A 25,293-nucleotide genomic window follows, 5' to 3' on the forward strand; every position below is an offset into this window, starting at 1 on the left:
AGACATATGCTAGTGCCCAGTAAGTGCAATCCCTCTCATCGCTGACTCTTGTTCCAGCTATGGTGAGCCATGACATTGCAAACAGTCCACCCAGAATCCCTCTGTCACACTCCCTCTCAACCTGCTGCATATGCTTAGTGTTGCCCCGCTCTCCAAGAAGTGATGCCAGACCAGGCTGCCCTGCACCTCATCTATACATAATTTTTTTAAGCGTTCCAGGACTCATGCCAAGAACATCAAGTTCCAGTCATGAGTGGACACTAATTAGTGGAGGGATATCTGGAGTATACACACATACTGAGCAATGGTGAGCTGTGGGATCAGACTAATCATATGTGCCAGGTGGGACCAGACTAATCATATGTGCCAGGCTGAGAGGGGAAGCAACAGAGGGATTCTGGGTGAACTGCATGCAATGTCATGGCTCACCATGGCTTGAAATACTGTTGACTTGTGGGGCCCAGTCCAGTGAACTATGTGGTGAATCATGAGACTTCTGGCTTAGGAATAATACCATGCATAAATTAATACTAGATATTGTTGTCATTGGTGATCCCTCATGGATGAGCATGATCACTCCCATGGGTCAAATAAAGGGTTGTAAATGAGTCTACTGATGGCTAAGAAGGCTGATCCTAAAGCTGCAGACTTTCTGGCAAACACCACAGGTGGTGGTTAAAGGGAGGACTGAACTGTGGATTTCACAGTCTTGTTTCCTTTCCTTCTGTTTGTCATTTTTCTGCCTCCAGGGTGAGATCATTTTCCTTCAAGTAAGATGTACCTACTCTCACAAGGTCTCATCATATAGCCCTGTCCTGAGCTAGTTTTTTCCCCCAATTTGCGATGCCAATGCCACACTTCTTAGTGTTAGCCTTGAAGGTGTCCTTAAAGCATTTCCTCTGGCTCCCACATGTCCTAAGTCTTTGGCTGGGTAGGGAGTATATCAATTGTTTTGGTAAACATGCATTAAGCATACACACAGTGCCCTGTCCACCACAGCCAATATTGAATAATCAATGTTTCTATGCTGGTAGTGTTAGCATGGTGAAGGCCAGAGGCGAACCAAGAGGGGTGCAGTGCCCAGGGCAAATCAGCCCGTGTGGGACCCTGCCCCTGCTCCAATCCTGGAACTGAAGAAGCTGCACCCACCATTGATGGCAGTGATGGCAAAGAAGGAGGGGCGGGGGGGGGAGGGAGTGAGCAGCTCGACGCAGAGCCACCGCTCCGCCCAGCTCTATAGGGCCCCCTGAAGAGCAGGGTCTGGGGCAGTTGCCCCAATTCACCCCCCGCTAGGAACAGCCCTGGTGAAGGCATTCCAGGATTTCAGGTACTTCCTGTAGGTCATAGCTGTAGAGAAGCACTGGGATTATCACAGTCTTATGTAATAGCATCTTTGTTCCAGTCCTGAAGTTGTGATCACTGAACACACGATGATACAATCTTCCAAATGCAGAGCTGGCACATCAGATCCTTTATTGGACCATCTCGTTGATGTCGGCCTTCTCTAAGGCATACAAAGTGTTCAACATTTTCCAGCTTCTGTCCGTCAATGAGGATCTTTGCCAGGGGAGTTAACTGGCTCAGAGCAGGATGGTGAAGCACCTTTGTTTTTCTGATGTTAAGAGTCAATCCCAAGCACTGGTATGCTTGAGAGAAGCAGTTGAGGGCCATTTGTAGGTCCTCCTCCAGATGTGCAATGACAGCACAATCATCGATATACTGACATTGCACAATTGAAGCTGAAGTAACTTTCATTTTGGCATGGAGGCAGGAAAGATTGAAAAGGTTTCTGTCTATTCTGTACTTGATGCTGATGCAATGTGGCAATCAATCATGGATGAGCATCTTGATGACCTCAAGAAAGATGGAAAACAAAAATCGGTGCGATCATGTAGCCCTACTTGATACCAGTTCGAATGGCAAAGTGCTCCATAGTGGAGCCACTGCATAGGATGAAGGCTGTCATCTGGTCATGAAGGAGTCTTAGCAGGTTGATAAATTTCCCTGGACAGCCAAACTTTAATAAGGTCTTCCATAGAGCCTCATGATTAACAGAACTGAAGGCTTTGGTCAATTCGATAAAGGCCGTATAGTTCCAGGACTAATAACATGCATAGTTTATACTAGATTTAAGTACATGCCAAAGTGCTGCTCAAAAGTGTGTTTATGAAACACCTGTGCTAAAACTGCAGTTGTAACATGCATCAATTCTGGATGAACCAAGTCTATGGGTACTATATGCAAATTGCTACAGCCATGTTTAATGTCAAGGTTATCGTTTTTGAATTTGCTCTTTACTTGCATGTGCTCAGGCAGAACAGGGTTTGACAGTAAGGGGAGGGGCAAGGTGCTGCCAAGGGAAAAATGTTGGGGGGAAACCAGAGAGCAGAGGGCTACCTGATCCTTCAGATTTATTTTCCCTGCTGTATCAGTAGGAAGCAGACAAATTCAAATCAAATCTACAATAATTAGATGCTATGCCTGGAAAAGTATAACACATTTATAAATTTTCTATATATACAGCCTAATTATTGAGGGGTTGTCTTATAACCAGGGTCATCTTCCATTTGAGTAAATATGGTAATTATTCTTCAAAACACCCTAACAAGGAGTTTCAAGATAACAATAGTGACATTAAATTATCATGTCTAATGCTATGTACTATCAAGTTTTTCCTAATGTTTTCAGCAACAGCCTAGGAGAAAAGGTCTCTTGGTTTATATTCTCAGTGTATTTTTGCTATTATGGTCATGACGTATCCACTACTCAGATATAACTTTGTATAACTTCCACTAGTTGAGCTGAAATGTGTAAGATTTCCACTAACTTTTAGTTAGATAACCTTGGTTCCAATGCATAACTGGCATTAAGATATATTGTGGTTCTTTAAAAATCAGTTTTAGCATTGTTTTGAAATGATCACTATCTTTCTGGTTTAAAAGATGTAACCATTTAAACAACCGAGAGAAACTACTGAACTACCATGCAGTATGAAAGAGCATTAGTTCATCTGAAAGGGAAAATATGAATTAACTTCCTAAAAGGCAGGATTCTTGTGGCCCTAACTTCATCAGCCTTTTGAACTGGGGAATCAAGAAAGTAGAATTCTTCTTAAACCTACCTCAGCCCACATAGCAGATAATCCCTTAACTCAGGAAGGGTTTACCCGTTTTATCATTCCATGCTAAAAATTCAGAAAGATTTTTTTCCTAAAGAAAGAAGCAAAAACATCATAATGATACAAGTTACCAGATAAACACAGCTGCTGGGATTATACAAATTTCTACCTTGTCTTTGTTATGGCACATTAGCTAATATTTTGTCTGAAGAGCAGATCTCCATGTTGGCACATGCATACTTGCATGTTTGCATTCATGCACCTAAGCCACAACCTCACATTTTCTCATTAAATGATTCATCAGCACTTGGTTAGAGGTGATAATACCTACTAATTCATGTCAATAAGCTGGGTGTGAAACAGGAAACCCCAGTAATTAGTCAAGTATTTGATACCTGATCTCTCTCAACATGCCTATAAGGTGGTGAATTCTCCCCATCAACAAGAATGGAAAAGACAGTGAACACTTACCTTATTCAGTACTATCAAATGGAAAGGGCTCGTTAGAATGCCGTGTAGGGGACTAAGTGCTTTTAAGGTGAGTCTGTACTAGGAGGGTCATAACAGAATATGAAATCAAAAAATGAAACTGTTTCATAACATGGGGCCTTTTCTGCATTGCGGAAATTACCATCATATCTCAAGGCCCTGGTTTTCCAACACCCCCTAAAAATCCCCCCTTAAAAATACTGACTGGAATAGATATTACAATATTGAATGACTAAGACATGACTTCCTGAAACAATAATTCCATGAGTATTATGAATACGTAGGGGTCTTCCTCCCACACTTACTAGATACACACACTCTTACACTACATTGATGAAAAGGTCCAACATTTATATTCCATTACCTAAAAGTGTTATAAAAGTTACCCCCCTAGAAACAAAAGAGGAATAATTTTTGCTAAAGCAAACACTCACCAAGCACAATGACCACAGTCTTCAGGAGACTCATCATGGTGTCCCGATTTCTGCGAGGCCCAGAACTGTGTCTGGACATCCTCATAGTCCTTTGGCGGACGTACCCAAAGATATGAGCATAGAGGACCACCATCACCACAAAAGTGACCAAGTTGAAAATAGCCCAGAAGACCAAATAAGAGTCACTGTAGAGTGGTGCCATGTTAGAGCAGTGAGTGATATCACAGATACAGTTCCAGCCTACGCTTGGTATGGCACCCATTACAATGGCCATAGTCCAGATGACAACAATTACTACCACCACTCGTCGGTTGCTCATCCGAGTGTGCAGCTGCATGCGGAAGACAGTGATATGCCTCTCAATAGCAATGGCCAACAAATTGGCTACAGAGGCTGTCAGGCTAGTGTCTATGAGACCTTGACGAAGTAGCCAGGTGCTTACAGTCAATCTTCTAGTGTTGGGTCCTGTGTTAAACATTAGGTAAAAGTAGGCCAGTCCTGCAAAGAAGTCCGCAGCAGCTAAGTTTGCCATTAAGTAATAAATAGGAAAGTGGAAGCGACGGTTGACATAAATAGCCACCATAACTAAGAGATTGGCCAACATTATGAAGATACAGACAGTAATCCCCAGTCCCATCACAAGCTTGCTAACAGGGTTCCATTCAGTGGCTAAGTATTTTCCACTTTGATTATAAAAGAAGGCAATGGTTTCATTGTAGTAGCACTGTGGTTCACTCATGGCTGTAGACTGAAAAGGAAAAAAAGAAAAATATAAATCAGAATGAAAGCATTTAAACAGACCATAAGATTACTTCTGTAGATAAGGTGCGAATGAAAACAAAGCAAAATGAAAACAAAGGAAAATATTCTTCCAATTTATTTAACAACATTTCACAACAAGATCACATTATTTTTCCTTACAATGCTTAGAAGTGGCTTTCAGATTAGAAGCAGCTAAAAGTGCTTATTACTGTCTTTGGAGGTAGAATGTTTTCCAAGGTAGCTGCAAATTACACAGAAATTGTACAAGCCTACTAACCCATTTATAAGCCTGCTGAAAAATAAACCATGTTTAATACAAACAACACTTCATATAATACATAAGAGATTTTAAGTGCCCTATCTGTGTTCCTGATGCACACAATTAGACAGCCTCATGTTAACTTCTTCTCCTTCAGTGAGCCACTCAGGGAATTCTACCACTGTCAGTGTAGTAAACGTTCAGCACAGGCATTACTTCACCATTGTTCCTTCCTAAAAATAATTAATTGGTTCACTGTGATAAATGGTCTTGGATTGTAGATTCCTGAGCAAAGACACTTATTCCAAATTCTATATAGTAATACATGCTTCAGAAATATATATATATATATATATATACACACACACACACACACACACACACACACACACACACACACACACACACACACACACACATATATACAGGAGTGTTATTTCTACTAGCTTTCTTTATCTTGATTTTAGTCCATTCAGGTTACTGAGCCTAGTCTTGGTCAGAACTGTGCCTAAAAAGTAAAATCCTTCTCTACTGTTGAAATAAACTATTTAATTTGGGATGAGAAGAAGAATATAAGGAATAAAAATGAATGTGGTGCTGTACCAACCGTAGTACTGCATATCTTTATGAACTCAGCAAACCAATCTCATACTCTACCACTGCCTAATACAGCACAGGCCTGAAAGGAACCTCCTGGGTCATCATGTCCAGTCCCCCAGAAGCACAAGCATCTGTACAACCAACAATTGACCAAAAATACCTTTATGTACACCACAGCTCCAAAGCACCAGAAACAAAAAAACCCTACAACCTGACACAGGTAAAGAGCAAGAGATATAAACACACACAAAGACACCATCACTACCTTGGGACCTTACAAATTTTGCCTTACAAGCCTCAGGCATTCCTTTCCTTTGTTAACTTGCTAGCTCTCTTAACATGACATCATTAGTTACTCAAGATACATTTCCCAAAGGCACCACTTCATGGGACATATACTTTATTTGTTTATATAGTAATGTCCCCGCACTAGCTAGTGAGGCTTAACAAGAGAGAAGACAAAAAAGCACTTGTACATGCATTCAGTGGATACATCCAGATGAATGCGCACGCCCCTCTTGCAGCATCTCAAAGCCCTTTGAGACGCTGCAAGAGGCATGTGTGGGAACAAAAAAATGTTACCCCTGCTGCAAATTTGCAATGCGTGGGCAAAATTAGACCCCTGGATATCCAGGGGTAAAAAAAATACCTCAGGAAAAAAGGCAGGGCAGGACCATGGACTGTGCCCTGGGCAACCAGAGGCCTGGGTCCTCCACAGAGACTGTCAGGCAGCTGGGGCCGCTCAGGCTCAGTGGTGCTGGGCCCCGGGTGACAGCCACAGCAGCCCCAGCTGCTTAACTGCATGGAGCCACACAGCGCTCTGCCGACCCGGGCCATACCCGCGCGATGGGGCAGTAGCAGTGCAGGTGCCAGGCAGCCGGGGCCGGTCCCCATTGCCTCCCGTTATGCAGGGGGCCTTTGCCAGGAGGACCCAGTGACCCCAATGGCCACTGCTACTGCTGGTGAGTGCGGGGCTTTTTTTGTTGTTTTTTTTTTAAAGTGCTGGGAGGCTGGGGCAGGTTGGGGCAGCCATCGAGGGTCTGGGGGTGCAAGCAGGGGATGGGGCCAGCTGGGGCAGCCATTGGGGGGCTGCAGGAGCCAGCGGGGGATGTGGTTGGCAGGGCAGCAATCCGGGGGGGCTGGGGGAGCAAGCAGGGATTGGGCACATGGGCCCTGCAGGGGGGTGTGTGGCCCCTGTTTGGGGGCTGTGGCCCTTGTGGGGGGGCCCTTGTGGGTGGGGTTGCACCCTGTGGGGGGCAGGGGACCCACCCCTCCTGAGCAGCCCCCTCCCCACAGTCCCCCCACAATCCACCCACACCCTCCCACATCCCTCCATAGCCACCCACATGCCCCCACCCTACTTCCCACCAGCCCCACATCCGTCCAGCACACACCTGCGTGCCCAGCTGCCAGGCAGGATGAGACCTGCTGCCAGGAGCTGTGGCTGCAGGGGCAGCGATCCCCACATCTTGGTTAGTGAAGGGGTCTGGGAAGCTCTAAATGCTGCATGGTAAGAAAACCAAAGGCAAACAGCAAAACACATAGATATTTAGAAATCATTTTATTATGATGATAGAAACACTGATAGGCTTCCAAATTGCTTTAACACTGTAGATATATCAATAAAACATTGCCCAACTGATTGCGCTCTCTCTCTCTCTCTCCATATATATAGTGGTCTTTTGTTTTAATTGTGGAGGAACATGAATTTTGGGGTATTTTACAGAGTGACTCTGGGATTTTTTTATCAGAGATTTTTCAGTTTTCAAATAGGGAACACCAGAATTCCTACTAGGGAGCCAAGTGGCAGGACCCAAGCAGAGGAGCCTGCTCAGAGCTGGCACCTTGGACCCATTTGGGACCAGGAGGACATGCTTTGACAGTTCAAAGCAGGCCACCACACCAGAAACATCTTCTGGGTGATATCTGCCCAGATGGCTGGACAGGGGCACACATGGCAGTAGTGCCATCCAAATACCAACTCTGCAGCCACAGCCCGCTGGCAGCTGGCCCAGACAGCCAGATGCCTCTATTGGCTGTGCAGTCCCCATCCAGGTCTGGCAGGTGTGCAGCAGGCAGGGCCATCCCTGGGGGTGACGCGAATCGGGGCAACTGCACCTGGCCCTGTGCTTTGTGGGGGCTCCACGGAGCCAGGCAGAGTGGCCGCAGTGAATCTGCGCGGCTGCTGGCTTCACATCCAGCCACTCAGCACACCCTCTGCCCCCACTGTTGAATCTGCCCGGCGGCTTCTTGCATCCAGGGATGGGGTGCCGTACAGGCCGATTTGCCCTGGGCCCTGCACCCTGGATCCTGCTCAGATCATCTCTGGCAGCAAGTCACAGCCAGACAGCAGCCCCCACTGCCAGACTGCTGCAGTGGGTAAAGAGAACTCTCAGAGCTGCTTCAGCAGTCCAGTTGGTGCAAGGGGTAGTGTCCCCAGGTACAAATTGGCCAGGCCCCAGAAGCTCCTGAGCATGAGTAGCCCTGAGCTACTTGCCAAGGCAGCTTTTTATACTGATAGGGACAGGACAGGGAAGCTTTTTACTCTGCACAGGTGCTGGCCCAAGGTTCTAGCTCCCCTTGGCTGCTAGAGGAAGAGCCAGACAAGGTTAATTTGTCCCAAGTGGTACAACTTGCACCACACCAAAGTGCATGTCCAGGCACATGCACTGAGGCAAAAAGCCCTGGCTCAAATTTGCAAAGCTTGTATTTGAGCTGCTGCAAGCGTACGTGCCTGCATGTGTGTACACGCCCAGTGAGTCTGACTTTCTACTTCAGTATACTTTTTTGTGCCTGAAGAACTCCACTGACTGTACCGTAACCCTGGAATTTCACCAGTATAATAACTGGTGTCAGCTGGTGTAAGTGATGAAGTAGTGAACAAGGCAATTGCTAGAACAGTTAAAAATTATGAAAAATTGCAATTTTAATTTTTTCTCATAAAGGAAGACAGTTTTACCAATCTTGCATAAGCCTGCATCTTCAGCATAACTAATGCCCTAGAACTAAGAGCAATCACAAATGGGCCAGGAAAAAGGTTGAATGGACAGAATTTCTCTGTTTCAGACAGTGCTCATCCATGCCTATGAATCTCTTCTTTACGGTTGCTTCTCTGCAACATGTAAAGAAAACAGGTTAGCCCTAAATGTTGCTGCTCCCCTTCACACTGGGGGATCCCCCCCCACATCCCATGATCTGTGAGGCCAGGCTGCAGTGGCTCTGAGAACTGTTAGCACCCACTGGGGAGCCAGTATTTGATTTTTAGGGGGATTTTCCTGGCAATTCCATGCCAGAATCACAGGACTACCATTTTCACAGGGTTCGCGGAAACTAGATGTGCACTGATACATCAGTCCAATATCGGATCAGTACCAATATAAAAAAAATTTGCTGTATTGGATATCGGCCCAATGGGGCCAATAATTTAGCCGATAAATGTCCATGCTGCGCACAGCCACAGCATAGCACAGAGCAAAACTGGCAGCATGGAGAGCTGCCTCCAGCTAGTAAGTCAGAAGGACAGGGAGGAGAGAAGGGGCATGGGTGGGCAGATCAACACCCCCCACGTTGAGGGAGGGAGGGGGCAGGAGCAGGTGCTACCTGGGGAGGCAGGCGCATAGGATTGAGGTGTGGCTCATGGGACGGTGGCTCTTGCCACTGCTTGAAGTCTGAGAGGGAGGTGGGGGGGTGCCCCCTGGATCTGTACAGGGCGGGGTAGGCTGTAGTTGGGGCTGTGTGGGGCTCTTCTTGGCGGGGGTTGGGCTTGGAGCGGGTGCCAATTTTCACTGCCACTCAGCTCCCAGCCCTGTCTCACCAGGTGCAGTCTGGCTCCATGTTCTGCCTTCAACCACATGCCAAGAAGAGCCAAGGCTGCACTGAGCAGCTGGTGGCACTTCTGGGAACGAAGCTGAAGCAAAATTTGGGGTGGCAGCAGCCCCTTACCAGCGCCTGCTCCTTGCCCACCCCCAACTAGAAGAGCCCTGTGCAACACCCGAACAGCCGCAGAGTGGGTGCCAGCAATGCTGGGAGGGGGCTGTAGCCACCCCAAATTTCACTGCAGCTCCACTCCCAGCACTGCCGCCAGCTGCCTGGAGCAGGCCCAGCTCTTCCTGGCGCATGGGTGGAAGCAGGACATGAAGTGGGTCTGCGCCTGGAGGTGCGGGGCTGGGAGCGGAGCGGTGGTGAAATCTGGAGTGGCTTCAGAAGAGCTCCATGCAGCCCCAGCTGTAGCCCACCATGCCCCACCCTGCATAGATCTGGGGAGCACACCCCCCCGCCCAGGTGCAAGCAGCAGCAGGAGCTGCTTCTCCCTCCCACAAGCTGCACCTCCATCCCACACTCCCTCCCTGCCTGGGTAGTGCCTGCCCCTGCCCCCTTCCTCCCTCACCACGGGGGGCGTTGATCTGTCCCCACGGCCCTTCCCCCCCACCCTTCCACTACACCAGACTTACCATCTGCAGGCAGCTGCATCAGATCCTTAAATATTGGCTATCAGTATCAGCCCCCAAAATCTCTACTGGCGCTAAAATTTCTAGTGCAAACTACTTTTTATCATGGTTTCCATGAAAAAGTTAAAATCATGAATAGGGCAGATTCCTAGTTATAACACAACATCCCTATTACATCGCATACACCCACAACCAAGTTAGGGCAAAACTACAGATATCTGTTATGCAGCAATACATGTAATTTGTTTCACTAGTAAGTGTGTTGCATATTTAGTACTTGCTTTCTATAAATTTAGAATATGCGTAAATATGATTTGTGAAATTAAAAAATACTATAAGACTTGAGCACCCTAACAATGCCCATCTGTTTACGGCAATATTTTATCTGTAGGACAATAGAATACATTCCTCTATAAACTGCTCTTTCAAGGAGCTTTGAAGGAAAATTTTGCAGTGGATTCCAGTCTAAAACCTAGCACACCTGGAGAGTTTTGTCTCTTCCATCTCATGGGAAAGAAAGGCATTTCCATATGTCAGCCATGCAGGTGTTTGCTCTTGAGAAGGAAAAGGGTAATTGATTCATGGCCGCTGCTGGAGTTCTAAGAGACCTCTCTAACAGGCACATCTGTGATTGTAATCAGGCATGTTTTTGTGACAAAGTTCAAAAAGGTAGCTTGCAGCTGATCAGTTTCCCATTCCAGCAGAAATCTTTAGAGAAGTTTTTTAAGTACCCAGCTATGGAAGCACAGAGTCCCAAGAGTATGCAGCAATTCTTAACAGCTTATGCCAAAGCATTAATGGAATATGGTACATTTCTAGACAAATAAGGGGTTAACTTAAAATGGTGTAAGAAAACAGGCTGGCCAACCCCTGTTCTTGCCCCTCCAGGAAAAGGGGCAAGGAAGTTTATATTTTAATTTCCTGAAGTTTCACTCTCTGTATTTCATAGCACAGATAAAACAGATGTTCAAGGCCCTAAGATCTACCTCAGTCATTTCACAGATAATCTCAAGAGAGGATCCAACAAACCAAATTGTAAAGGTCTGTATGAAATACCTCTCTTTAGAAAACTTGAAGAAGACAGTCTAAATTATAAAACACGAGACAAGTGAAACCTGGAACAGAAGCAGGGCAAACCTGAAGCTCCACGTTAATCTTATCAAGCTGATTTAATCCTCAATGGCATAGTTGCTGGAGAAGGAGTATGAAGGGAAAGAGAAAAATTCTATTTTAAGTTCAATTTGTAAAAGCAAAACTATTAAGACTTTAGAACATGGGTGCTCAACCTTATTCCATGGTAGGGCAGATGGGCAGTGCTCAGTCCATCCATTAGCAGGATCCAGCCAGTGGTCCAGATCCAGAGCCCACAGTGGGCACGGTGTGGTTCAATCAGGTCATGCAGAGGGGAGTGCGGGGGCAGCCCAGCCCCACATGTAAAGAAAGCTTAACCTGGTCCCATGGGGATGGAAAGCGGGGAAGGGGTTTGATGCAGCCCCAACTTAGGCCCATGGAGTTGGGGGAAAGGGGAGGGGGTGTGGCCCAGTCCCAATCCAGCCAAGTGGGGAGAATGGGTCATGGCCCAGCCCTGATCTGGCCAAGCAGGGCTTGGGGTTTGGGACTTTGGCAGTGTGGGAGGATGGGTGTATTAATTGCCACTGCTCCCCTGCTACCAAACTTCCCAACTCCTGCTTTAGAACATATCTATAACCACAACATGATGCTAGAGATGCAAGCAATTCAGAAACTAAGCACTACAATTTAATTTATTAAATTCAGTCTGTCCTTATGAGTAATATAAACATCAACTTCTCTATTTAAAAAAAACAAACCACACACACAAAACAAAACAGTAGGAGCAATAATTGTTATCTGATCTGTTAGGCTAAGTATAGACATTCAAAAAGCAGGAGCCTGAATTGATTCAATCTTTGCAGCCTAGTCTAACCTGTGAAGACTGAACCGATTTGTAAGTGAACAGACATTCACTTTTGATTCCAGAAATGCAGGCATGTGGCTACAGTGGCTCAGGCTAGAAGCCAAGGGGAGCTAGAGCGACCCCTTCCTTCCCTTCAGAAGCAGCCACAAGATTGAAGGGAGGCTGCGTGGGGTGGGGGTACAGACACTGGCAGGCTGCTGAGTATGATTGGAAAGGGTTTTAAACCCCCACCCTGGCTTGAAGGGGCCCCAGCCGGGGTGTGCCTGAAGGAGGAAGGGGGAAGCAGCCCTTGCCAGGTTTGTCCCCAAGGGGGGGGGGGGGGGGGCGTGGCCAGACACCAGCCTGGGCAGCACCTCAGGCAAAGTCGGGGAAGAAGGGGGATTAAATCCCCATCTCTCTTCTCTCCTGCTGGCACAGGGACTCCAGCTGGGGTCTGCTTGGCTTTCCGACCTGCTGGCCAGTCATGAGGCAGGGGGTGTAGCCAGAGGCCACCCAGGCATTGCCTCACGCTTCTGCCTGGGCTGGCTCTGGCCATGCTCCCTGCTGCGCAAGCGGCCAGTGGGGCAGAAACTCAGACAGACCCCAGCTGGAGTCCATGTGCTTGTGGGAGATGGGAAACAGAGGACTTTAATCCTCCTCCCTGCCCCCTTTCACCTGAGGCAGCTGCCCAAGCTGGCTCTGGCCACATTCCCTGCCATGTGAGCAGCAAGCAGTAGGGAAATCCAGGCAGATCCAGGCTGGGGTCCCGTATGGGTGGGAGAGGAGAGTCGGGGGGTTTAATTCCCCTCCCTCACCCTGATCCTGCTGGCCCACACCCACGTGCCCCCTCCACTCCAGTGGGGAAAGTCTGGCAGGAGTGCTCTACCCCCACACCAGGCAGACCAGGCTGTGCCAGCCAGGTTTCTCACCCCCATAGCCTTGTCAGCCAGCTATTACTGCTCAGGCTAGGGAGCAGAGGGGTGGGGCCAACCCTGCTCTGCTGGAGCAGATAGCACAACCCAGCCCAGGGCTGCAAAGCATGCTGGGATGCTGGGGGACTGTGATTTAACCTGAACCAGGAAGGGGTCTGGGACAGAAGTTCCATTAACTGGTTTGACCTAAATCAGTTAAGTCTGATACTACATTCAACTAGGTTTGTCTTAAACCAGCTCCAGCTATTTTTAAGTTGGTTTATGTGTACTGAACTTCTGTTCTGTTACAGGTTTAAACCAGTTTCTGATCACTTAAACTGGTTTATGTGTAACTTCTGTCTCTAGCCTTAATGAGATACTGGTATAAAAGGACTAAGACCCTTCAGCAACTATGTTCCCTCTGACAAGTAAATATTTTCCCTTCACTGGAGGGAATGGTTACAGCATCTACTCCCTCCCTCAGGAACATGGGGAAGGAGTAAGCGCAGGCACTGGAAAAGAGGAAACCCTGAACACATAGGATAAAGATATCAAAGGGTGGTGAAGAGTCCATCACCACCTTTATTCTTCCAGGGGAAGATCCAAGTGAAAAGGGGCTGGCTGCCTAGAGCAGAACCTTGAGCTCTGAGATAGCAGTTCTGGAAACTAGTTAGGGGATGAGTGATTGTTCACTCGAGGACAACCATAAATAACCCGATTCTTCATGGGAGGAGGGAGGGAGGGAGGAACAAATGCGATTTCAAATGCTAACAGAATGATATTTTCTAACTGAAGCATTTATTAGCATTGGCATCTAAAGAGTTAACCACTAATGTTTATAAACCCTACTGGGACCTGACAGTTTTCAAAGTTTATTACTGAGCAACTCTAAAATTATCCACCCAATCTTCCCTCTCATCCCTCCCCTCCACCCCCCCACTCCCCCACCCCCCCCCCCCCAAAAAAAAAAATCAATCAAGTGCCTTATTACTTACTCATTGAGCACAACTGGACTGGAAAAACTCTTGGAATTCCAAAACCAAGCCATTTTACAGGCCTGAAATTTGTGCAGAATTTTAAAAACTGAAAGCATAAGAGATATATCCAAATCCAAACAAAAGCAAAAATCTTTCCAATATGAAAAAAATATCTTCTACTAGCCTTACATGCTCCTAGATGTTCATGCGTGGTTAGAGAACATACAAAGATGAAAAGCAGATTTCTTGTTTGGTTTTGCAAGCAAGTTTTAAGGAAAGATTAAAAATAACCTCATGATGAAACACCATACGGAACACAGGATCTCAGTTCTACAGCGGGATTCAGCTTGTAATCAATATCCTTGGTGTCATCAGTGTCAACAAATGCAGACAGTTCATGAGGAAATCTCAACTCTGAGGGACTACCTTGTTCCCTAAATAATATGAGATATTCTAAATAATATTAAATATCATAGCCACACCCAAAGACATCCAGAAGCTAGGCTTATCAGCAGAAATTCAGTCAAGAACATTCTGAGATTCCAAACAGTAAGGCTTAGATTTACAAGCATTAATCACTACTGGAATTATCAGGAAAATATTACTGTTGCTTGGAATTTAACAATTTACTAGCAAGGCTGAACTGGGGGGAGGCTGGGGTGGAGAGCGGTTCCATCCAAAAGCCAAAAGAAAAGGTTAAAAAAAGGAAATCAGCATGAAAATAATTTCCCAGCCCATGATGACAAAACTGTTTTCTTTACAGAACTGAAATTTCAAATGTGAAGAAATAAAATTTGGATACTGGCAAAAGCTAATTAAGAACACAAACTTGATTTATCTGTGGAGCACAAAGTAAAAAAAGTAGTACAAAACAGAGGAAAGGAAGAAAGTTTTTTTAAAGCATCCATTGGTTAAAATATAGAAGTTGAGCAAAAGAGACTAACCCTTAGTTATCTCTTCTTCTGAGTTTGGCAAAATACTTAGGCACATGATAGATGGAACTTTGAAAAAGAGAGTTTGATTTGCCACTGTTTTATTCTTGTACAACATTACACACCTGTACCAAATGTGCAGAAATATTACCATTGAGAGTTGGTAGCATTTCTCGCCCAGTTTACAAAGCTTATCTCCACCGTCATTAGTTTTTAATAAACAATCAAGAAAACCCTGATAAATCTGAATTCCCACCACTGGCCTTTTTAGCTGCTTCTCGGCCATGAAAAGAGGCGATGAATTCAGTCTACATTTATACACAATGTAAAATCCTTTTACAATGTCAGAGCAGAAAGAGATAGGCTCCTACTGTAACTGGGAATTGGGACTAATATCTTTAGGATGCTTTTGAAACAAACACTGTGGTTACTGGAAGTTAGGTCCAGCAAAAGCTCTAATTATTATGAAGTACATTAATGCAACCTTGTAGACTGAACAATTCATACCATGAAGGAGATTTTCATGCACCTAGATATGAGTGTACCAAGACAACTCAACAGTCATCAGTGACTATGGAAAATGAAATAGTTTTACTACAGGAAGGTATAATTCATAAGAGACTGTTCCTGTTGGAAGCTATGATTATGACCTCCACAGATTGCCTATAAAACCATAGGGCGTTGACCTTTCTTACTGCTTATTTATGTAAAGTTATTACAAAGAAAATATAAAAATAGCTCTGAGGGTTTAAAAAAGAAAAAGAAGCAGGAAGACTGGTGCTCTCACTTTCAAAGCAACTCTCTCATAAAAGTGGGCTGAACAGACTAAGTATTATGTCCAAAATACCTGGATGTAGACCTTCATCTTTCCAAGGCAGACAAATAGAGTAGCTTGCAATTTACTATTCAAACAAACAAAGTCAGTAAAAAGGAATTAAGGTTAAAAGTATGTTTCGGTCATGTCTGGCTAGTGCCCCACATCATTGGCCCCAGCGCTCTGTTCAAAAGCACAAAAAAACCAACAACTTTACTGTAGTCAAGTCTATCAACTAGAAAACAAAGTTGGAATTGGTAGGCCAAGACAATAATGTGAAATGAAAAACCTGTATGGCTGGGAAAAATATCGAGAAGAGAAGTTAACACAGAATAAAACAGCCCTTCCCTGTGATTATTATACGGCTATTTTTTGACATTTCCAGGCTTTCGAGAAGAATTCCATCCTGGGACACCAACATGTAAAGAATCTGTTGCAGGGGTTGGGAATATTTTTAGGCAGAGTGCCAGAAACACCTGCAACCTCAATATGTAAGATGTTGACATGCCATGGGCAAATGGTGGGGGAGTCATGAGGGGCCTGATCCTTGTTGTGGCAGTGCAGCCCTGGCTCCTTCCCCACTGCCCACCCCAAGGCACATATGCATGTACTGAAGCCGCCTTAGTCGGAGGGGGGGGGAGGGGGGGGGCATGTACCCTCCCCCCCATCAAGTGACCAGTCAGCTACTGGGGGGACAGAGGGAGTCTCCCACAGCCAATCACTGTGGCCACTTACGGAAGTGGCTGCACTCCCCAACTGGCACTTTCAGGGAGGGCACCGGTGCTCCCGCCTGCCCCGCCTAAGTGGTGAGCATGGCCGGTCAGGGGTGCACCAGTGCCCTACGCGTCGTCACTGCACAGATGCCAAGCAGAACGCCTTTGCATGCCACGCTCTGGCACCCATGCTGGGGGTTGTCTACCCCTGATCTGTTGGATACTTGTTATTTGGATATAAAAAGGACTGATAGTTAGAACAAGAAGCTAGCTTCAATCTTGTCTACTGAACGATCATTACTGCTTCAGAATGTATGAAAATGTGCCAGGTGAGGTCTTAAAAAAACAGAAACCAAGCTCTAACCACAAAGTTAGGCCTGCTCACGCAAGATGCAACTCAGTAAAAATGCACAGATATTCAAAAAGTCAACAGGCATACTTTCTGGAATCCTTACTTGTTGTGTCAGGATATAAATAATCTTTTATTTAGCTTCCCTCTGGCAAGATTTATATGCCTTTTTGACTTTCAGGGCCTTGGCCCTCCTGTAAAGGAGGTTCAGATGTCTATATTCTGAAGAATTATTGGAAGACACTGATAAAATAAAAAAGTTTCTTCTAGCTGTTCAGCCAGACAGGGAAAGGGAAGCCACTCATGTTCTCTGGAAGTGCAAGCATTGGTTCCAATGCTACTGCATGGCCTTGTTCAGCATGTTTAAAAAGAGCAGTTTGAGTATTTGAAGTCACAGTCATTTCCTGAGCCTACCTCACTGACCTATCAAGGCCTTTTAATGCTGTGCAATTCAATCCCTGGTTTGGTTCAGGATGGATAAAAAACAGTGATATAAACAAACAAACAAACCAACCCAGATTTTTTTATTTAAATCAGATTTTTTTTGATTTAATCAGATTTTTAATGTTTTTGTTAAGATGCTGTTTTAAAAAATAAATCTATATATAGTTTTAATATAAGATATGTTAGAGCTCAAATATATCATCATGGATTAGGAATTGTAACTTCTAATTATATACTATTTGAGACAATATATTCATGTAACCTTTTTAGAAAAGTTTTATAACTAGGTCACAACATGGCCTACATTAGGGGTCCAATCATATAGGGTTCCCATAGGATCCTCTATAGGTTTGTAAAGATGAAAGAAAACCACTTTACCCAAAGGGACTTACTGCTCAGTCTAGAAGACCCCATTAAGAATATCTGTGATGCTTAATTTCAGTTCTCAAACTGTGGATTTGTGTCTCCCTAGTTGTGTCATCCTTGTTAACTGCAGTATATGGAGATGAGAGATAACAGATCTGATTACTTACCCATCAGCCCTATTGTCTCTCTGTAAGTTTGTGTACACAGCCAAGCCCTTACCTCGCTCTAAGAGTGCAAAGTTTCAAGAAGTTAAATGAACAGAGGATTGCTGGGGGTGGAGGAGATCAGGGCAAGGAGGAGGAGTCTGGAAATAAATGCAAGGAGGGAGGGGCAGTAGAAATGAGAGACATTTTTGAGCAGAATATTCCAGAAGTCTTGAGGCATAAGTTTACTGAGTAAAGCCTCTCCACTGACTTGAGATCTAGTGAGGAAGTGATGTGGTAGAAGGGAAAACCTATCATGGCATCAGACTTGTCAGGCCATAAAAGAGACCCCGTCTCAGAATATTTTAATGAAGGTTACATCAAACAACAATAATGCACTTTTTGTAGAAAACAATGATTAAATCAAGGCTTCCTGACCAGTGATTTAAATTGATTTGATTTAAATCAATCAAATCCACCCTGGCATGGGTTTGTTTTGGAGTGAAAAGTAGAGTATGTATATTGGGTGTGCCCTGATCCAGCGTGTACATGCAGGGGTTAAGTATGTGGTAAAATGTAACAGGTAAGCAAAAAGTTTATTCATAATTATGTTAATTAATGTAGGACTTTTAGCTTCTGGCAGGAAAGCAAGTTTTTAAAATGGAAATAATACCTTCGCCATGTTTACTTCTCCAAATATTTTTTTCTTGGAAATATGCTGGACCTTTGCATACACAGGCAGCATTGATCAGTCTCGTTTTTCTTTGCTTTGATGAATGCTTTCATGAAGTATGTGTAAGCAAGATATACATAGGAATATATAACAAAATCCACCCCTCTTTTGTGATACTAACAAAAATGGGCTCACTCTCAGTGACCCATTTGTGCCAAGCCAAGCAGAAGTTCATCAGACATGATGCTATTCTATCCTGTAACTGTGGGTATTTATTTTGAATGCTTGACCATTTCATTTTCTGCAGTAAGGAAAAGCCACACCGGTGTTTAAATTCTTCCTGTAAAATGCCTCTAACCAAGTACACTGACGTTTTATCACAGGTTGTTCATTTCCATTCCTGCTGAATCACTGCTGTTTTGTTATCTCATACCAACTGTTTTAACACCACCAGGGATCTGTTTGGATAATGACTTTAATCTGTTTACTCACCTGTAAGTGGTGGGAGGGTGGGAATGCTAGTTTGCTCTCCTGGATCCAGGAACTGGGAACCAAACCCAATCTGCAAACAATGCTGTCTAAATGAAAGTAGTAATAGCTCCACTGCTCCATTCTCTATTAGGCCCCTCTTGAGTGCTCTTAATTAAACATTAGAAACGAGGAGTATTTTAGAAAGTACTGGCTTCAAGTAAAGAGGAGTTGGGCACTGCCTTCCTATAGTCCTTCAGAAACAGGCACTGTGGAGGCAGAAGAACTCCAGCCAAATTTAGGATTAGGTATAGACATCCAAAAAGCCCAAGGAATAATCGTGCTAAATTAGGTGGTTTTCCATAATTAGCATAGTCGAGATTGGCAGCAAGCAGAACACACATTCGCCCTTTGGTATGGGGGGCAAATCTTAGCCTGGGTTCGTCCATTTTTTTAACCAGTCTGTGTGTGCTGAACTTCTCTTCTGTTATGGGTATAGACCAGTTTCCGATCCAGAGATCCTGGTTTTCTCTACTTAAATATCACAAAATGTCTGATAATTCCAAAATTCTCTATTCAAAACCTCCAAATCTGTGTTTTTCCGCAATTAAAATGAAATGCCACTATGTATGTACGTATTAGTTGAACACAATAAAATTGATATACAGTAAAAGCTATGTTATCCAGCACTTTACCATCCAGAACGCTCTATTAACTGGCATGCAGATCGACGCAGCAAGAGCGAAACTGGAAGTCCCACCATGGCACTTCCAGTTTCGCCGAGTCCTGCTTCTTCCTTGTGGACCACAGTGCAGGGCAAAGCAGCCTGTGCAGGGCCCTCCTCCCTGTCCCCCGGCACACTGATGCCAGGGAGTGAAAGCTCTGGCGCCCCAGGCACAGCGGGAGGGGTAACAGCCTGAACAGGCAAAGATGCCTCTCAGATAACTGACATATTTGATTAACTGGCACCCCCCATTCCCCATGGATCCTGGATAACAGAGCTTTTACTGCATTTACAATTTTAAAGCAATTTAGAAGCTAACTGGTGTCTCAATCATAATAATAAAATAAACTAAAAACCTGTATATTTTGGTATTTGATTTTGGTTTATCATAGAAAAACAGAACTCATAGAATCATACAATCATAGAAGTAGTGTCAGAAGGGACCTTGTAGATCTGGGCAGGAGGAAAACTGGGCTCAAATGACCCCAAGTCAGGTAGGCATCAAGCCGCTTCTTAAAGACCACCAGGGTAGGAGCAGCACCACTTCCCTTGGAAGTTGGTTACAGATCATAGCCACCCTAACTGTGAAGTAGTTCTTACGGATGTCTAATCTAAACCTACTCTCCAATAACTTGTGGCCGTTATTCCTTGTTATCCCGGGGGGGCACTAAGGGAAACAAGGTCTCCCCCAACCCCTCCTGATCCCCCTTAGTGAGTTTATAGATGGTCACCAGGTCCCCCCCCCTCAGCCTTCTCTTGTGAAGGCTGAACAGGTTCAGGTCCCGTAGCCTCTCATTGTAGAGTGTGCCCTGCTGTCCCCAGATCATGCAGGTAGCCTTCCTCTGGACCCTCTCAATGTTGTCCACGTCCCTCTTGAAGTGGGGTGCCCAGAACTGGACACAGTACTCCAGCTGTGGCCTGACCAGTGTCACAGAGGTGGAGGATCACCTCCTTGGCCCTACTTGAGATGCATCTGTGGATACACGATAAGGTCCGGTTAGCCCTGCCGACCGTGACCTCACATTGTCGGCCCATGTTCATCTTGGAGTCAGTAATGACTCCAAGATCCCTTTCAGCCTCCGTGCTCTCAAGAAGGGAGTTTCCCATCTTATAAGTGTGCTGCTGGTTACTACTGCCCAAGTGCAGCACCTTGCATTTGTCCGTATTGAAACACATCCTGTTTTTGTTAGCCCACCCTTGCAACCTATCCAGGTCTTGTTGGAGTCTTTCCCTTCCTACTAGCATGCCCACCTCACCCCAAATTTTGGTATCATCAGCAAATTTAAACAGGTTGCTTTTCACCCCATCGTCCAAATCGCTGATAAAGAAATTGAACACTGCGGGCCCAAGGACTGAGCCCTGGGGGACTCCGCTGCCCACTTCCCCCCACAAATATGACCCGTCCATCACCACCCTCTGAGTACGACCCTTCAGCCAATTAGCAATCCATCTGACTGTGTAGGCATCAATGCCACACTCGCCTAGTTTTTTAATGAGGATGGGGTGGTCGACAGTGTCAAAGGCCTTGCTGAAGTCCAGAAAGACTACATCCATGGCGACACCTGCATTCAATGCTTTTGTGACCTGCCCCGTTTGCTAACCAGGACACGGGTCCAGCTGAAGCTTTCTGGTACTGAGCAGCCCTGCCCATGCCATTTCTTTTCACTCCCAAGCCACAGCCCTCACAGTTCTGCTGGTACCCCTCACTCCCACCCTGCTGCCCCTAACCCCACTGGCGCCCCTCACTCTGAACTCACAGTCCCCCATCCCTTGCTGGTGCCCCTCACTCCCAACCCATAGCTCCCTTGCCCCCCCCAGCCCTGCTGGTGCCCCTTCACTCTTGACCCATAGCCCTCTGCCTCCCCCATCCTGCTGGAGGGAGTACCCAGCTGCCACAGCCTACAACTTGCTGCCTGCCCCAGCAGCACCCAAGATACAGCTGCTGCACACAGCAGGCAGCAACTGCTGTAGCCGGAGCAGGGCAAAGAGCTCAGCTCCCCCTGCAGGAGGCCCAGCCAGAGCTGACCTGAGCCGAGCCCATAAGGGACTCTGGCGAAAGAGGGCAAAGTGGCTCGGTGCTGCCACTGCCGCCAGGAGCCCCATGCCAGCCGTGCTGCCTTGGTGAGGCACCCCATGCCGGCCTGGCAGCAGTGTGGGACAACTCCATGCTGAGCCTTCCTGCCCTCCTGAACTGAGTCCACCCTCTGGGCTGCAAGGAGCCTCCCCGGGGTGGGGGGGAGCAGCAGGGCAGGCAGTCCCACAGGCAGCCTACATCCAACCCTACCCTGCGCACAAATCTGGGGGGGGGCACATGCCCCCCCCGCCCATTCCCTAGGAATGCATACAGCAGCAGCAGGGACCCAGCCCCTCCCGGATGAGCCACCCTTGGCTCCATTCCACTCCCTCAGCCAGGCACTGCAGCTTCATATTCCTGCCCAGGCCCTGGACACCACACACCTCCTCGGCACCTCAATCTGCACTCCCCCCACCCCTGCCAACTCCTTCCCACGTTACCTATACCTCCTCGAACAGACTCACCTGAAGGTGAGCTGCTCTCCTCTGCTTGGCTGTATTGTTGGCCACTTGCATGTATGCATCTACACACACATGCATGTGGTGCCCCATGTGTCCTACTCCTCCCATCCCTAAACAAGCCCTTGCAGGCTGGAACTCTGCCAGCCCGCAAGGTGAAACCTGTGGTTTCCTGCATTTTTTTCTCTTTAAAGAAGAAAAATCCTTATTTTTCCCATGGCAAATGGAAAACCCAGATCACCCTACACTATACTTCTAATAGATTTCATAAATTTCATAGACATTAGGGCTGGAAGGAACCTCGGAAGATCATTGAGTCCAGCCCCCCGCCCGAAGGGCAGGAAGTCAGCTGGGGTCATAGAATCCCAGCAAGATAAGCATCCAATTTACTTTTGAAGGTGTTCAATGTAGGTGCTTGAACCACCTCCAGGCTGTTCCAGACCTTGGGGGCTCGGACAGTAAAGAAATTCTTCCTTATGTCCAGCCTGAAACAGTCTTGCAGGAGTTTATAACCGTTTGATCTCATCATCCCTTGGGGCGCTCTGGTGAACAAATGTTCCCCCAGATACTAGTAGTTGTCACAACCCAAAGGTGTGATTTGATGTGTGTGCGCTTTGGCACTGCTAAATTATTTCTCGCCACTCGGAGCTTTCTTTGCAGGGTGCATTTCTTAGTTGCAAAAGAGAAATGCACGGTGCAAAGGAATTCCCGCCATTCGCATGCAAATTTGTGTCCCACTATTGGCCAGTTCTAAATTATTCCCACGTGGCAGCTAGCGATTGGCTTGCTAGCCGTATAAGAGGCTTGAGCGGTTTCCGCCCAAGTTGGAGGACTCCACAACCATCTGGAGGAGGAGAACTTCACGTCTTGTGAAGATCTCTAAGCGCTGCGGAGCCTATCGGACCCAGCGTGTATCTCAAGAAGGCTATAGGGGTCTGATCAATCTCTGGCCTCTCCCCGTCGCCGAACGATCCCTTGATGAACTCCTTCCCTGCACGCAAGTTCCACGGAGCCTAGCAAACTTCGTGTGAGTGTATCCAGAGCTCTCTGCTTCGAGTGGTTTTCTTCGGTTGACGCGACGGGCTCTCGTGTTTAGAGCCTTCAACCAGATTGGGCTAGAGGTTTGCGTGGAAGGAACTCTTGTCCGCCTCTCTTCTTTTCTGTCTGTAACTGCAACTCAAGCAAGTTTTCCTGCCTGCACCGTGACCATCTTCGGTGTAAGTAAAATAATCTTTAATCAACCGCTAAGCATCCGTGCCTAATTCTAGCCTGCCGGCCTGCATTCCCCGACCCGCGTGCCAGGGCTGCTGGCTACAGCCCACGCCACGCGCCCCCGAGAACCTGGGACCGCTCCCGGCCCACACAGTAGTCACCCCTGATAAACTTATAGGCCATCAGATCGCCCCTGAGCCTGTGCTTTTCCAGGCTAAAGAGCCCCATGGCTCTCAGCCTGTCGTCGTAAGGTCTGTTTTCCTGACCTCTGATCATGCGTGTGGCTCTTCTCTGCACTCTCTCAAGCTTCTCCACATCCTTTTTGAATTGTGGGGCACAAAACTGGATGTGGTACTCCAGCTGCGGCCTCACCAAGGCCGAGTACAAGGGGAGAATGACATCCCGGGATTTGCTTGAGAAGCATCTATTGATGCAAGCCAGTGTTTTGGTCACTTTATTAGCTGCAGCATTGCACTGCAGGCGCATGTTCATCTTGTGGTCAATCATGACCCCCAAGTCTCTTTCTTCCATAGTGCTAGCCAGTGTAGCACTGCCGAGCCTATAAGGATGCTGCAAGTTTTTCCTCCCAAGGTGGAGAACCTTAAATTTTTCAGTGTTAAACAACATCAGGTTCTCGTCCACCCGTTTGCTGAGCCTGCCCAGGTCAGCCTGGATCGCCCCCCTGTCTTCTGGTGTGGATGCTTTGCCCTAAAGTTTGGTGTCATCGGCGAACTTGGCCAGTCCGCTTCTGACTCCAATGTCCACATCATTAATGAAGGTGTTGAACAATATGTGTCCAAGGACAGAGCCCTGGGGGACCCCACTGGTCACAGGGCACCATGATGATTGACTTCCGTCAATTACTACCCTCTGGGTCTGACCACGGAGCCAATTTCCCAGCCAGCGGATCGTGGTGGACCCAAGGCCACAATTGGCCAGTTTTGCCAGGAGGTGATCATGGGATACCAGATTGAAGGCTTTTTTGAAGTCAAGATATATGACATCAATCTCCTCTCCCTTGTCCAGGTAATAGGTCACCTGGTCATAGAAGGAAATGAGATTGGTCAAGCAAGACCTACCTGCAACAAACCCATGCTGGCTATCCCTCAGGATGTTGGCATTGGCCAGTCCATTAAGGATGGCCTCTTTAATAAACTTTTCTAAGATCTTCCCTGGGATGGAAGTCAGGCTGATGGGCCTATAGTTTGCCGGATCCACTTTCCTCCCTTTCTTGAAGATAGGCACCACATTGGCCTTCTTCCAGTCTTTGGGCACTACACCAGAGCACCAGGAGTTCTTGAAGATCCGTGCCAGAGGCTGGGCTACGATGCTCGCCAGCTCCTTGAGTACCCTGGGGTGTAGATTGTCAGGGCCAGCTGACTTGAAGGTATCCAGCCTCTCAAGGTGTTCCTTCACAAGGTCAGAATTGATGGAGGGCAGGGGATCACCCTCACCCTGACTTCCCTGTCCTGTAGTGGGCATGGGCGTTCCATGGGACTGATGCAAGACGGACACAAAGTACCTATTTAATAGGTTGGCTTTTTCCTGGGCGTCAGTTGTCAACTGTTTCTAATAAATTGTTTTCTAAGGTTTGTTGAACCTAGTAAGTCTCCTTGAACCTAGTAAGAAACCTAGTAAGTCAGTCTCCTTGAACCTAGGAAGAAACAAAGGGAAAGAGAAACAGAAATGTATCCCATTTCAAAAATGGAAACAGCAATTTTTGGAGACTGTTCTGGTAGGCACTTATGTATGAGTGGAGAGTATAATGAACTCTCTCTTCTGAACTTCTCTTTAGAACAATTGCAGGCTATTTATTTATATGTATTCACTTACATCTAGCACAGAGTGGCTTTGGCTGGCAAAACCCTCTTTGCTGGCAAAAGTAAAATTCAAAACAAACAAAAACAAAAAAGGATGATGGTCTTTTTTATGCTTTGAAGTGGTCTCAGTGCACATATCTTTTTTCAAACCTTTCACATATAAACAGAATGGATAAGCTTTTACTGGCTT

The 25,293-nt window shown here is 46.4% G+C and overlaps 1 protein-coding gene across 5 annotated transcripts in view; it reads right to left on the bottom strand.

Moving 5' to 3' along the window:
- The window catches only part of LPAR1 (lysophosphatidic acid receptor 1), a 135,141-nt gene that overhangs the window by 57,652 nt on the left and 52,196 nt on the right, over positions 1-25,293 (bottom strand). For all 5 annotated transcript variants that reach the window (XM_014596357.3, XM_059724633.1, XM_059724632.1 and 2 more), the window contains exon 3: positions 4,042-4,789. In XM_014596357.3, the coding sequence (XP_014451843.1) occupies positions 4,042-4,789 (748 nt within the window). The remainder of the gene's footprint in view (positions 1-4,041; positions 4,790-25,293) is intronic.

Source organism: Alligator mississippiensis, chromosome 3 (assembly GCF_030867095.1).
Source record: "Alligator mississippiensis isolate rAllMis1 chromosome 3, rAllMis1, whole genome shotgun sequence".
NCBI lineage: Eukaryota > Metazoa > Chordata > Crocodylia > Alligatoridae > Alligator > Alligator mississippiensis.